A 13,773-nucleotide genomic window follows, 5' to 3' on the forward strand; every position below is an offset into this window, starting at 1 on the left:
AACACTCATTTTTAAACGAAGATAAATGCACTTGCGATTATAAAATCGCAGAGACTAGAAAGATACAAAATTACGCAATACCCAATGCCGCAATAAGCGAAAGACAAGAGCGATTATAGTACTTATTCATTCGAATTCCATATTGCGACTGTTGTTAATAAACTTCTATGCACCTACTTGCGACCACGATTTTTAAGTCGCGCTACAGAAAAGTACGTAACTTGCCTTAATTAAATATGTATTCGAGCATAACGTCAATATGATTTTATTTTATATTCCTTATTTTTAAATTATATTGCAGGTATAATAAAAAAAACACTATAAGAAACACGTGTTTAAAGCACTTCGAACGTTTAAACGTACTCCGCTACGCGTCGTGTCATTAAACTCGTTGCGCGTACTTTAAAAATTTGGTTATACACGCAATATACTATTTTAATTCTAAAGAGACCACCCGTTTCAAGTCATGAAACAGAACCATTTACCATTTCTGCAATAACAATCATCGTTATAGATTAAATTGTTTTGAATGACTCATCGTAGATACTAACTAGTTAAAAAGTAATCGTAAACGATTTACAAAAAGCGCATTTCCACTTGCATTCATTTCCCATTTGTAAGATGCAACTTCTGTTAAAATCTTAAAAATACGGCCACAAATATGAAAGATAGCGTTGCAAATGTGCAATCCATTTTTGACGTGCTTCTTCAATTTCAATTTATAAGAAGAATTTCATTTCAATGCTTTTCTAAATAAGAAAGTTGGAACTGCGCATGCGCAAATTTTGAAACTAACGTTAGATTTTCCTTTATTCCAAGTACCTTTGTATCAAATTTCATTCAAATACTTTTATAAATAAAAAAGTTTGCAATTCGGTTTATAAATGGTCGAGATGCGAAAAGGGCACTGTGAATTTTGAATCGATTCGACTCAACTTTTGGCATTGCGTATTATATGGCTAAAGCTATGCCCATATTGAATTTCATGCAATTCAGTTCATAACTAACGGAGATGTCAAAGCGAACGGACATTTCTAACCAAAGTTATCGTTCACATGGACAGATAGAGGGAGAGACAGACAAAGGAACGGACGGACAGATCAACAGACAGGCGACAGACAGCAATACAAAATTATAAACGATCTCTAAGATCGTTAATAAACTGAAAAAGTGTAAAGTTATGGAACATGTAAAAAACGGTTTTTTGGTTTTTTTACAATAACTTTTTTAGCAATAAACGCAGAAAAAATTCCTTCGTTGGTGCAAGCTTCGACACCATAACGAACCAAATAGCGAAAAAAGTAGAACACTAGCTCTTAAGATAAAGAACTAGTAGCGTCTCATAGAACGAGCGGACGGACGGACGGACGAAGTGGCCACAATAGCGCATTTTTTTTTTATTTTTGTGGAAATGCTATAAAAAATGTATACGTTGAAGTCATTTGGATAGACGTCTTATTTCAATTAAATTTTGTAAGTGTACTTTTTTCAAGATGGTCGATTTCGGTATATGGGTGTCACTCTCAAAAAACCAAAACACAGAAAATTGCTTTTCGGTCGGCTTGTAAAACGTTTTTTCAGATACAAGATTTAACTCAAAATAAATAACATGCATTTTAAAAAGATGAAGTAAGTATATAGGTATTTATCGACATTTGTAAAATGCAACTGTCAAAAATTTCAATTTTCGTATTCTAGTGTGCTTTGGTCGTGTAAGTTTTTCCATTTTTCCACAGTTGATAAGAAAATAGAAATTTTCCGCTAATTTACTACCTTCCTGCATCGTATCACGCTTATAATATTTAAATATTTAGACATAGTGAGAAAATGCAAAAGACGAAAGTTGTTTCAAATTTTTTTTTAATTTGTCTCGAGTGATGATCGTCAAGTTATGGGGAGATTATTTTTTCGCATTATTTGGAATTTTTTAATTGAACAGTAATAGAAATACATATATTGTATGAAAAAATTAAGAAAAATAACTGAGTATAAATAACAACTACCTACTTCTTTTGTTTTTTTGAAAAAACGAAATAAACTATTTTTTTAAATCACACTGATACTACATTACTACAATGCGATCAAATATGAGTTGCTGTCGAGTCACCTTTGGAATGTTTGTTTACATGGGAATTCGTATTTAACATGAACTTCCAAAGGCGACTCGACAGCAACTCATTTTTGATCACCCGTTATTTCAAATAAATAAAAACAGCAAAGCGCAATCGTAGTTTTTTGGAAAAGTAGGCTGAGGATCTGAAAATGGTTTCCTAATAGGTTTTGTGATCTCCAATTTCAACTCGATATCTCAAATTGTTTTTAATTTAGAAGGGAGGGGGGGCTATTTTCTTACAGACCTTCTACTACTGGTATACCAGTTTGTAACGAGCAATAACCTTCTTCGTCTCTTTTAAAAAAGAAAGGGCAATGCTGGTATGGCTGCGACCTTTTTGCAGACATCATCGCAATATTTTTTTGAGAAAACCGCACAGGCAATTACTCCGGAAAATATCAATCAATGTTTGATATTTGGAAGACATCCAGGTAAATAGGTATAATAGTGACGAAATCACTGTATAATCCAAGATTGCTAGATTCATCATCCTGAAAAGAAACAAAAGTAGATGTAACTGCTATAGAAAGCACTGGAAGCCGTAGTTACATATACATGAATAATGCCGGACAATTCGTATTTGTATTTCCACATAAGAAAAGATGAAAATTGAGCTCCTTCAGGATCGATATAAAGCCACAAACTTGATGAACTCGATGAATGTAACATTTTTCACGATCTCGAGTTGCGTTTATGGCTAAGGTTTATAAATTTCAAAATTTCGTTGGAAAAAAATGGATAATTAATTACTACTTAAGACCTAAACGATTTTTTTTAATACGACTTTTATAATTTTTGCTGTCGGGGATCGATTTGTGGGTTTCTTATCTTTCACTCTGGCGACGAGGTTACGGCAGGAATCGTCTTGCGCCGTAACTCTCGAACACGTCGTGCAAATTACGGTTTCCGTTTGATATTATAATTTGGGAAAATTTCATTTCTAATGTAATTTTTTACCTTCCTGTATAGGTAGGTACTTTCAAATATCTTACTGAATGAGTTTGGTGTCAAGTCAAAATATCTTAATTGTTATCAATGTAAGCCTGTTCATATTTTGTCACGTGTAAGATTTTTGATCCTGGCTTCAAGAATTTGCTCCTTTTATGTTAACGAACGACATGTTTCAGCATTCCACATTTGAGCAGTTGTTCAATTATTCATGCGAACATCCATTTCCTTCAACAAGCTTTTCAGTAGTTTTCACATAATATGAATTTCTGTTGTGGTTGACAAATTGTTATGTCGAAAAAGATGCATTAAATTTTCTCGTGGTGTTTATCTGTACCTTTTCATCCTTTTGAATTTAGACGAAACACAGCCCTATACGATACCTGGCCCGCACGTGTCATACGGTAATCTGTTGATCCCATTCGGAAGTCCCCAGAGCTGTAAATATCCGCCACGTATAGAGATACTCGTATAATATGTAAGTTTAAAATTCACGCCGTGTTTCGCCATTTAATCTGGCATCATTTATCTTCATTTCGCAGCTTTGTACGGCAGCGTATCATGACATGTGTTAAGCTTAAATTTGTTTCAGATGGAACGTGACGATTATATGTAAATGTGAATGAAAACAAAGAAGTGTTCTGCATTATATTTAATATTGACATATAATATTGTACATCAGTCGGTGTGATAATTAACACTGTACACACAGAATAACTGCATAAATTGGCATAGGTTCCCTATTCCCTTACCAGAGTAAGGGAATTTCACGCATATATTAGTTATAGTACGTCAGCTAGTATCTACAAGATATCAAAATATAATATTTACAATGTTGGTATAAAATGTGCAGGGATATGTACATAGTTTATAATTAACTAGATGGATCTGGGTCTTTCGCAGTTTGCTGTGATTACAAATCATCAACAGCAAAAGCGATTTCTAAAATTATAGTGTGGTATGGTATCGCTTCAAATAATTGTATACTTCACGCACGCGAAACTGAGACAGGTTGAAATTGAATTAGTGACAAAAAAGAGCGTATTTGACGTGGTGAACTACATCTAAAACGGATAGCAAAAAGCGGCGTTTATTAACATATAAGCTATATGAAATTATTATCATAAAATCACGAAGTTTATTATCTCAAAATCTCTCATCTTGTATTAGTAATTAACAAAGATAAAGTTGTCTCATACCAAAATACATCTAAGGTTAAAAATATAAGTTTTGCAACTATTTCTATCAAAAATAGTGAAGCATCTAATCTCTAATGGTATTCGAGGAACCACGAAGTGCTGAGTAATTGGAACATTTTAAAGCATTAATAATTGTACCTTGTGTGTGGTATAACTACGTGAAGTGACCCTTAATTAGAATTCCTTCGTGGAAGAGCTGTTTCATTTTATCGTATCCAATTTTCGCACATAAATGTCTATATCGACAAACTCAAAGTGAAGTTATACATCGCTCGGGATAATGATCTTGAAAATGAATGGTACAGACGAAGCCAAATTAGTACAACAATATTGTAAGATCGGATTATTTACGACATTTACTATATCATGATCGAAAACGACGAGACTACTGTGAAACAGTCCTTGTTCTCTGTATCACAGATTGAATCTCTGTAATTCAAGATGGAGTAACCTCAATATTACCACGGAGACCCTACATTTTGCTAAAATTCTCCCCGTGGCAGTACAAACGTTCTCGCAGCGTGAAAAATAGCGGACAGATTGAAGCAACATTGATTTAACCGTAAATAATACGTTATATGTACAGCAGGCAGCGAGTAGCCCCTTCAGAGATTAAGTCTTAATCGTAAAATACCACCGTGAACAACATGTATTTCCCATTTTCTCAAGCAAATTGACCCCGTTCGTCCGAATTTGAGTCTACTAATGATGTCAGTTAAAAGGATGAATTAATACTAATGTTCTTGTCAGTCTTGAAAAATTAAATCCGCTTAAGGTAGATATACGCATTCAGTTCTCTCCTTGATGAATATTCAATTCAATGATTGTTTTCGGTGCGGTCCCTACTGCGCCTTCTTTAGCAAGGATAGTTGCTGAATTAAGCTGTCTTCGTCCGTGATTATTCGCTTTCGCATTGGAGATCTCATCTCGTTCGCTCGATAGCTCTGGAACAGAAAGGACGTATGAATAAAACGGCGTGAAGATTTATTTGATGCTATTGGCAAACTGCCAGCGCGAGAGAGGCTATGAATAGCATTGAACTACTCATGAATGAACTTCAAACGCGGAAAATCGAAACCCATCGCGACGCTTCATCACCTTCAACCGACTGCTGAACAACCCTCAGTTTAGATTTAAAGTTAATTATAGTACGAAACCCTCCACTCGATCGCAAAAAAAGAAACCAAAATCAAGCTGTTTGCGTACTGCAGACGTAATGACGCCAACTCGAACGTCACCTCGACGTCACATGCGCCGCAAGCCCGTTCGTTCCCTAACAAAACTGTGATTTGAATCCGGAATTTTGGCAATCACTTAAATGGAATTTACTCCATTCATTTTTGCTGAATAATAAGAGGGGGAATGTCCACTCCTTTGAGGGCATTCATTTCACACCAAGCAACGGCTTATATTTGTGCCTATGTCCCCTATCCAAGAAAAAAAAATTGCGAATTTCGGGAGGTGATGACGCATTTGATCAGTATTCCAATGTGGTTCGATTTTATTTATTTTATGAAGGTAGTTAAAACTATTTTATAGCCGAACATCAGTTGTTAAGGTGGCACTTTAATGTCTAGACGATAAAAGTCGCGTTCTATCTACCTATTCCTTTCTGTAAAAGGAAATTGTCCTCCACATTCAACATCTTGTTCTATACACGGTCACGAATACCAAGTGTAATCTCAGTTTTAAAAGTGGATACTGCACATTTTCAAGCCCCTTCTGTTAGCCATTGGGTCTTGTTCAGTAATATTTACTTATTACGAATTTATAGACTAAACCTAATCAGATTAGAGCAAAATTCAATAGTGATCCTATTTAATATAATTTAAAATATAAAGCAAATGCGACAAACAGCGAAGACTGTCGGAAATGATAGACTAGGTTTTCCAATAGCGATTCCAATGTCACCTCGTTGAGACGGTAAAATCGCAAAGTTCTCTGGTGTCATGATAAGGTCTATCGGCATCGTATCGTGTTCCTTCAAAATGTGCACCTTCTTTCAATTCTTTTCTTTTCTTGTAGTCCTTATGGCAAAGAAATCATCACTAATGTGAAAAAACCCACATCCAGAGTTATTGCCGCACACGTCTGTTCTAAAGCGAAAATAGTAATTTGTGAGAAATCTACCCTCCTGTTCTCGCTTATTTTTAGTGAAGCGTCGTTTTGTAGTAGGTAGGATAGAAGACAAATGAAGTCATGGAAAGCACTGTCGGTCTAAAGATAATTCAAAGGGAAGAAGATGACGGAAAATGGAGTAAAGGGAAACGACCAGCAAGTGGGAGTGCAGATAAGGGCGATGGGAATTACGGAGATACACTTCTGTGTGCGGGCATTTTGGTTTCTTCCATTGGGACGAGTAAGAGGAACCTGGCTAAGAGAGATAACTGGAATGACCGACATTCAAAGGGCATTAAAAATACAAAATGCAAATGCAAAATTCCGCAAAAACTCAAAGGAAAACCGAGGGCCTAGGCCGTTAAGAATACCGAATTTGGGATTAAGGATGCTCAGTGCTGGAGCTGTGAAGTATGGTCACACAGCTATCGATCGATCGATGAGATGAGATCGAACAAAATCGTAGAGACGGAGGAGAAAGTTGTGAAATGCACAACCTACGAGGAAGTCTGGCACAGGTTCATTGTGAATCACTCGAAAATACAACAATCAGGAAATGTTGCGAGAGGGATGACCCTTGAACTGGTGATGAGACAGGATCACAAAAAGAAGGAAATGTTGAGCAGTGGTTGAGCACTCTATCACATAGATTCAGATTAAAAGCTCCCTGACCCCAGTACTATGAACAGGAATTTAAACATGAAGGAATGAACCATTGACACCTTACCTAAAACAAAAGTGGGAGTTCCAACACAGTGATGCGAGGAAGATAATCCCACAAATTCAGAGCAAGTCTCCAAGGAACTGGGAAGATGCATGGGTACGGCGAACAAAACTATAATGGGGTCACCTGTGATTGGTAAGTAGACAGTAGGTGGAAGGGAAGCTATTGATTGCAATGTAAGAAATGACGGGAGGAATTAATGGTGAATCTAGCATCTACTTCCAGTAGCAATTTATCCTGGAGGATTTTGGCGCATGTTTCTTGTTTTTGCGAAAAATAGAGGAGAGTTGGGAATTTAATCTCGGCTCGGTTCAAATAACCACTCAAGCCGAGTAGACCTGATCCATAAGACCCGGAGGGTTTTCTAGTTGAGAGGTCAAACTTGAAAATCTGGCTCGTATACAAGTTGCAACATGTAAATGTCTAAAAGAAAATTGGGTAGCAATGCTTCATTTGAAGGTTATGTCCCCTAAAGTTCTCTCGGAATAGAAAAATGGATAATTTTTATTTTATCTTGATCATCATTTTTTTTAATGTCTAGCCTAAACTGGCAGCCCTTAGTAGGTGTCCCAAAATCCACTGCACGAGAGTAATCCAAATTTTAACTGATGTAGCTCCACTTTGGCCTACCCACGAACTGCCGCCTTAGGCCATGTTTTAACTAAAGGGCGCCTTTTAAAAATAGGGGCTGCTTACTATAAGATGAACGACATTTATCAAAAATAATAGACTTGATTACCTCTTTTCAAAGATTACCACGGGGTGCTAAGGGAAATAAAGAATTAATTATCGAATCCCCTTTTCAAGATACCTACTGCTGAACTGGATGGTATTCCATAGCCCCCAAACCCCCCGGTGCGATGATCTTTCCCAAAATCGTATAGCGTTAGCACCCGACAGTTTGCAAAAAAAAACATCATCAAACTTCGCAACATGTTCTGGTGGTGTATGGAACACTCCACAAGAAACCACAGGAAAGAAAGGTTTGTCTGTTCGTTGTCAAAAACTAGTTTGAGAGTGTTGAAGATGAGCGTCCTTGTGGAAGAACGTAGCACCGGGGGATCTGGTTGGTTATCTTTTTCCAAAGGTTATCACGGCGGTACTAAAGGAAATCGACAAGGAATTATCGAGTCCATCTTTTAAGGTACTTACTGCTTAGCTGGAATACCCCCCAGACTCCCCGGTGGAATGTTTTTCCCCAGAAACGTATAGCGTTAGCACTCATAAGATCATTTAAAAAAATCTGGTCTTTTTCAAAAGGTTATCATGGGGTTGCTAAGGGAAATAGAGAAGGAATACATTATCGAGTCCATTTTTCAAGACACCTACAGCTTAGCTGAGGGGGTATTCTATACTTCCAGTGCGATATTCTTCCCCAGAAACGTATAGCGTTAGCCAGTGGCGTATCTTCACTTTCAGGGCCTGTCTTAAAAAATTTGGGGGAGGGGGGCTTTCCCTTATGCTTAATTGCTTAATTTAACCACTTGGATTTCTAATGACAACCATCTTAAAAATATATAATTTTTTTTTTAAATTTGATGTTTAAGGCTAACTGCAGGAATTGCTTCTGAAGGCTTCAGGAATTGAGCAATTTTAGCTAATTTATTGTTTCGCTGTTCAGCATTTTTTTTGCCTTTTCTCTTGGAGGTTTGAGTATGGTATTTTTGTTAATTCTGAGCTGTTTGATTTCAAAATTTCAAACGACAAACACCGTTGGCGTATCTACAGACGCCACTGGAGATACATTGTATATGAATCTGAATGTCGCCAACTATTTCGTTCGTGCAGAGTCAAATCTCGAAATACAACTTCAGTCTAAGGTTACCGTATCCAGGACCTTCAGATACCTTCTGGACTGCAGACCGCTAATTAATAATGTATTCCATGCACTATATGTAAGAGACTTCGGAATGTTATTTTTCACCAATGGGAAATGAGGTGAGTTGCCTTTTAATCTATTCGAAATGGCTACTTTTGAGTATATCAAATTTTGTATTAAATTAAAGTCAGATTTAAATTATTAAAAATCAAGAGTTACTTCCTAGGATTGTTAATTTTTGTATATTGTGGATATTGCTCCAGATTTTTTGTCCTCTGTGAACAATGATTCGGAATTTTCTTCGACTCGGTTATTTTGTCCGACGAGTTCTAAGGAAAAACGAATTAAAATTCATTTTGTCTAAATTTGTACTCTTTTGCGGCTTTTTCATTTCACACTTTTGATCAATTATTCAATAAACTTTCTTTTGTTTTTCCAATTTTTAAGTGTGTTATTTGCGTTCTACCTTACCGATAGTAAGCTTGGGTATGTGAGCAAGACCTACATAAGTAATAAAAGCATAACATTGTAGGAGTTCGGGAAATTTTCAATTTTTTTCAGATTTTTTTATAAATGAATTAAATTTTTGTCGGGGCCCCGTTTAAGTTGTGGCCCGTCCTCATTGCGTACATTTGAGACATTGTAGATACGCCACTGGCGTTAGCAGTCATACGATAATTTGGGAAAAAACATCATCACACTCATGATCTGGTGGTGTATGGAATATTCCACAGGAAAGGCAGATTTGTCTGTTCGTTTTCAAAAAGTAGTATGAGAATCTTGAAGGCTGAGCGTTCTTGTGGAATAACATGGCACCGGGATGTCTGGAGAGTATGAATTGCCTAGCATACCGCCAGCAACTTGGTTATCATGGGGGTGCTAAGGGAAATAGAGAAGGAATTATCGAGTCCCTTTTACCTACGGCTTAGCTTGGGGGTATTCTATACTCCCAGACCTCCCGGCGCGATGGTCTTCCCCAGAAACATAATTTGCGAAGAAACACCATCAATAGTCATTTGAAGAATACAAGTCGATCTGAAATGCTCTTACACTACGGTACATGATCTTTAAGAATTACTTTTTTATATGGCGCACACCCATCAAAATGACGAATTTTGACATTTTGTTACTTTAGGGTGGGGGGGGGGGATGTCAGACTAAACATTGATTTATTTTTTTGGAAGACATGAGAATATTTTAATGCGAATGAGCCCGCATCTCAACGAGCCTAACAACCAATTGCACCGACCCAAGTCTTCCCATACACCGCAGTATGGTTTCTCTTTTAGCCAATATTTTTTTAAAACTTGGCTCTAAGCCACGAGATTAACGGATCCATCCGACCAAAAAACCCGAGTATCCATTTGGGTCTCAAAGTACACTATTTCCACAAAAATAACGATGAATATTAAAAGATTGAAGTCAATCCGGCATGAATATTCATGGATGTGTTTCTAATAAAAATCAAAAATCATCCGTTTTACGCACCCCCGTTACATTACACATACATGCATAATTTGTATCATATTAAATGATTTATTTATTAATGAAACGATCTTACTGAAATTTTGAGGGTAGCACCTAATAAAGGCAAATCGACTGATTAAGAATTATTTTATACAATCATTATCATTAATTCACTATCATATTAAAACATTCAGAAATAGCTAATAAAAACAAAGGTATGATTTCGTTGGTTAGCGACGCACAATAAACCTTGTTTCTATTGGCTATTTCTTAATGATCTAATGATAGTGAATTAATGATAATGATCATGTGAAGAACTGCGCGCGCGTGGATGCGTTTTTGACTTTTACTTCTTTTTATTGTACACTACATTTGACTTACTCAGAGCGATAAATGACCATTTTCTATGGTCAACTTCATGATTATACCGACTTACCATTAAATCCCGTTACTAAGCAGCGAAATCTACTTACACTACTAGCCGAAAGAAAAGTAGCATTCGAATCAAAGGGGTGATCAGAAAACAATGTGCCACACGCTAAAAATTACATCCATGATAACTGTTCCATTTGCAGTTTTTTTTCACGAAGCAAGTGCACAGTTAAATTACTAGCTTCCTTTCAATATAATCCAGCGAACAGCGCATGTATACTTGACATTTTCTGGACAGTAACGAGTAAACTCGACAAATGTAATTAACAGTTAACTAGCGGGTATTATTGCAAAGAAAGTTGAAAGCTGGATTGCTTTCCACGCTACTCGCTGGCGTATGGATTACCCAGATATAAACCGATTGCCTGTGAAACGGCTGCGAGTTAGCTTGTATAATTCAATGAAATTAGCTAGCATAAAGGATTACCTTAGAAACAGCTGGTCAATATTCATCATCCCTTTTTCAAAACCTCCAGCCTCTTTTCCAATATCCACTACCTCCGTTTATGTATAAGGTTATAATTTATCAAAACCAATTTACTGTGTACCTTTTGCTATTTATAGCTAAGCCGTCGTGGTAAATCGGTGATTGCATGCAAACGAAAGATTAATCACTTAAGAGGTGCTACTGATTTTGCCAACAGTAGTTAATAGGACAACTGTCCTACGCAACCTATCTAAAAAGTCTCTCATACGTCATACTTTCCAAACGATAATCGCCTTAATTACATACAACCAAATTTCACCTAAATATTCGATAGCGTCGATAACGTTCGAGTACCTTTGACGTCAAATAAATGTAATATATACAGCGATAATAGCAGGCAGGGTTCGTGTACAATGAAAGTTAAATTGTTGTTCAAGCACGACATTTCTATTTTAAGCGCAAGTCGTTCATTTTGGTTTCCATATGTTACTGGTCGCCCTTTAATAACGAACTGGAGAAAAAGTACTTACGTTCTCTAAACTCTTCTCGACGTCTAGCATATGTTTGATTGTATCGTACACCGACGGTTCTCGCTTTCGTTCCGGCTCCTTCATCATCTCCAGCACTTTGGACGAGAACGGATTCTTGATAGGCGTGGCCGGCCTCATCAGAACTTCTTCTTTCTGGCCCTTCCTCGAGTCTCTCTTCGGAGATGTGGATGTCGCCTTCGGTAGACTCGTAGGGGTCACCGCAGGGGATGAAGTAGCCTTCAGGACTAACGGTAGGTCGTTGCGCGGAAAATCGTTGACGGTGTACCGTAACGACCCCATCGAAGCGGCGTTGCTCTTGCTCCGCTTACCATCCCAACCATGCTTATCTGCAAATTTCCCTTTCGGATTCTTATTTTTGTTCTCGTTACGGAATAAGTGCAGTCGTTCCTCCGCCGAAGGTCCCTTTTGCAAACCGAAAACATCCTGCCTCTGCGGTTTGACCAGCTGCTTAAGCTCGCGTACGTCCTCGTCCTCTTGGTAAGTTTGCTTAGGCAGTACCTGCGTATCGTCCCACTTTTCGTAATTGTCCTCGTCGTAGTAATAGTCAGTGCTCGGATATTGGTCGTAGTAGTTTTTTTGTTTGCTGGAGGCATCTTTGTACATCTGAGACATGATCAGATTTTGCAAAAAGGCGGCGTTAACGTCGTCCAAACTCTCTTCGCCGTCTTCGTTCTCGTACAGCACTTCTTGGCCGATGGGTTGGGCGTCTTCTCTCTCCTCCCTTTGGGCTTCTTGAATAATGTCATCTTCTAAATTTTCTATAGGCTCGGCACTTTTTTCGTATCCGTAATAGCCATAGTCTTGTCTGGCAAGTGGGCGGTCTCCGTAGTAATAAGGCAAAACTGCTTGGTAAACTTCGTACTTGGAGGTTCGGGGAGGTGGAATGTATAACGGGTAGGATATAGTTTCTTGGGGGTAGTAATAGTCGTCTTGATAATCGCGACCATATGGATACATTTCGTAGTAATTCACGGGAAATCTTTGCGCTCTTAAGAATTGTTGGTAGGGCTGTACGGAAGTACCCCAAGAGTAATTATTGTTGGCGCGCCGAAGAACGGCTGATCTTCCATTGTACCTTTTTGTTCCAAACACCGGGTATGACAGGCATGGCGTGCATAAGATAAATATTATTTGCAGAGCAGGTAGTAATCGTAAGGCCACCTGTAACGAAAACAATAACTAATTTCGAGCGCAAAAATTGAGGCGAGTGACAACATTATGCCTATACAGTTTCATTTTCTACAAGGCCAAAACAGCTTTTCATGATTGCCATATTGTTTAACAATTAATTACACAAAGACAACTTCTGAATTAGTGGAATGGGTTTAAGAGGAAGTGCTATGAACATTAGAAAAGGCTTACCATTTTTGATGACTTAGAATGAATCGCAACTGGTAACAAGTATTCACTCACTAAAATCACGTTAACAAACTGACGTCGGCGTCAAAATGCGGCGTCTTCTCTCTCAACTCCTATTTATAACAAAAATTTCCCCTATTCTCGCACCCACACGGTTATCAATGAACTTTTGGAAAGTGGGGCGAATTTCCCAAACTGCGGCAGGCAACATCATTGGCTACACGTTCTTCGGCGCCTTGTGTCATTGGAAGTTGTAGTTCGACTGTATTGATCCAGATACTACGAGTGCGCGGGACTAGGGATTATTCTACATCACATTTCCGGGCTTGGATAATAGATTAAATCGTCAGGGAACTACATTCCTCCTAGGGTTCCCCTACCTTTGACGTCAAACGTTTGCTCCATTCATAAGTCCTGCAGCCGTTTCGGCTACCCACAATCGAATTTAAAAATAGATCATGCACTTTGCGTCTCATAGTGTTGATACTTTCATAACAGCTTTCTAAAAACAACCTTTGCCGTAAACAAAATTAGACATCAACCTGCAGGAACGTCACCGAAAGGTCTAATTTTAAATTAACCCTTAAATATGGCAGGCCGCCAAAATAACGTGTAC

General features: G+C 37.8%; 1 protein-coding gene across 1 annotated transcript; it reads right to left on the bottom strand.

Moving 5' to 3' along the window:
• Positions 1-3,705: 3,705 nt before the first annotated feature.
• Positions 3,706-13,379, bottom strand: LOC116168885. Its single transcript, XM_031484881.1, has 3 exons — positions 13,161-13,379; positions 11,778-12,959; positions 3,706-5,204 (listed from the first exon to the last, which is right to left on the bottom strand). Exons 1-3 carry the CDS (start codon positions 13,161-13,163, stop codon positions 5,103-5,105), a joined length of 1,287 nt encoding a protein of 428 aa, XP_031340741.1. The 5' UTR covers positions 13,164-13,379; the 3' UTR covers positions 3,706-5,102.
• Positions 13,380-13,773: the final 394 nt, after the last annotated feature.

Source organism: Photinus pyralis, unplaced genomic scaffold (genome assembly GCF_008802855.1).
Source record: "Photinus pyralis isolate 1611_PpyrPB1 unplaced genomic scaffold, Ppyr1.3 Ppyr1.4_LG4, whole genome shotgun sequence".
In the NCBI taxonomy this organism is placed as follows: domain Eukaryota; kingdom Metazoa; phylum Arthropoda; class Insecta; order Coleoptera; family Lampyridae; genus Photinus; species Photinus pyralis.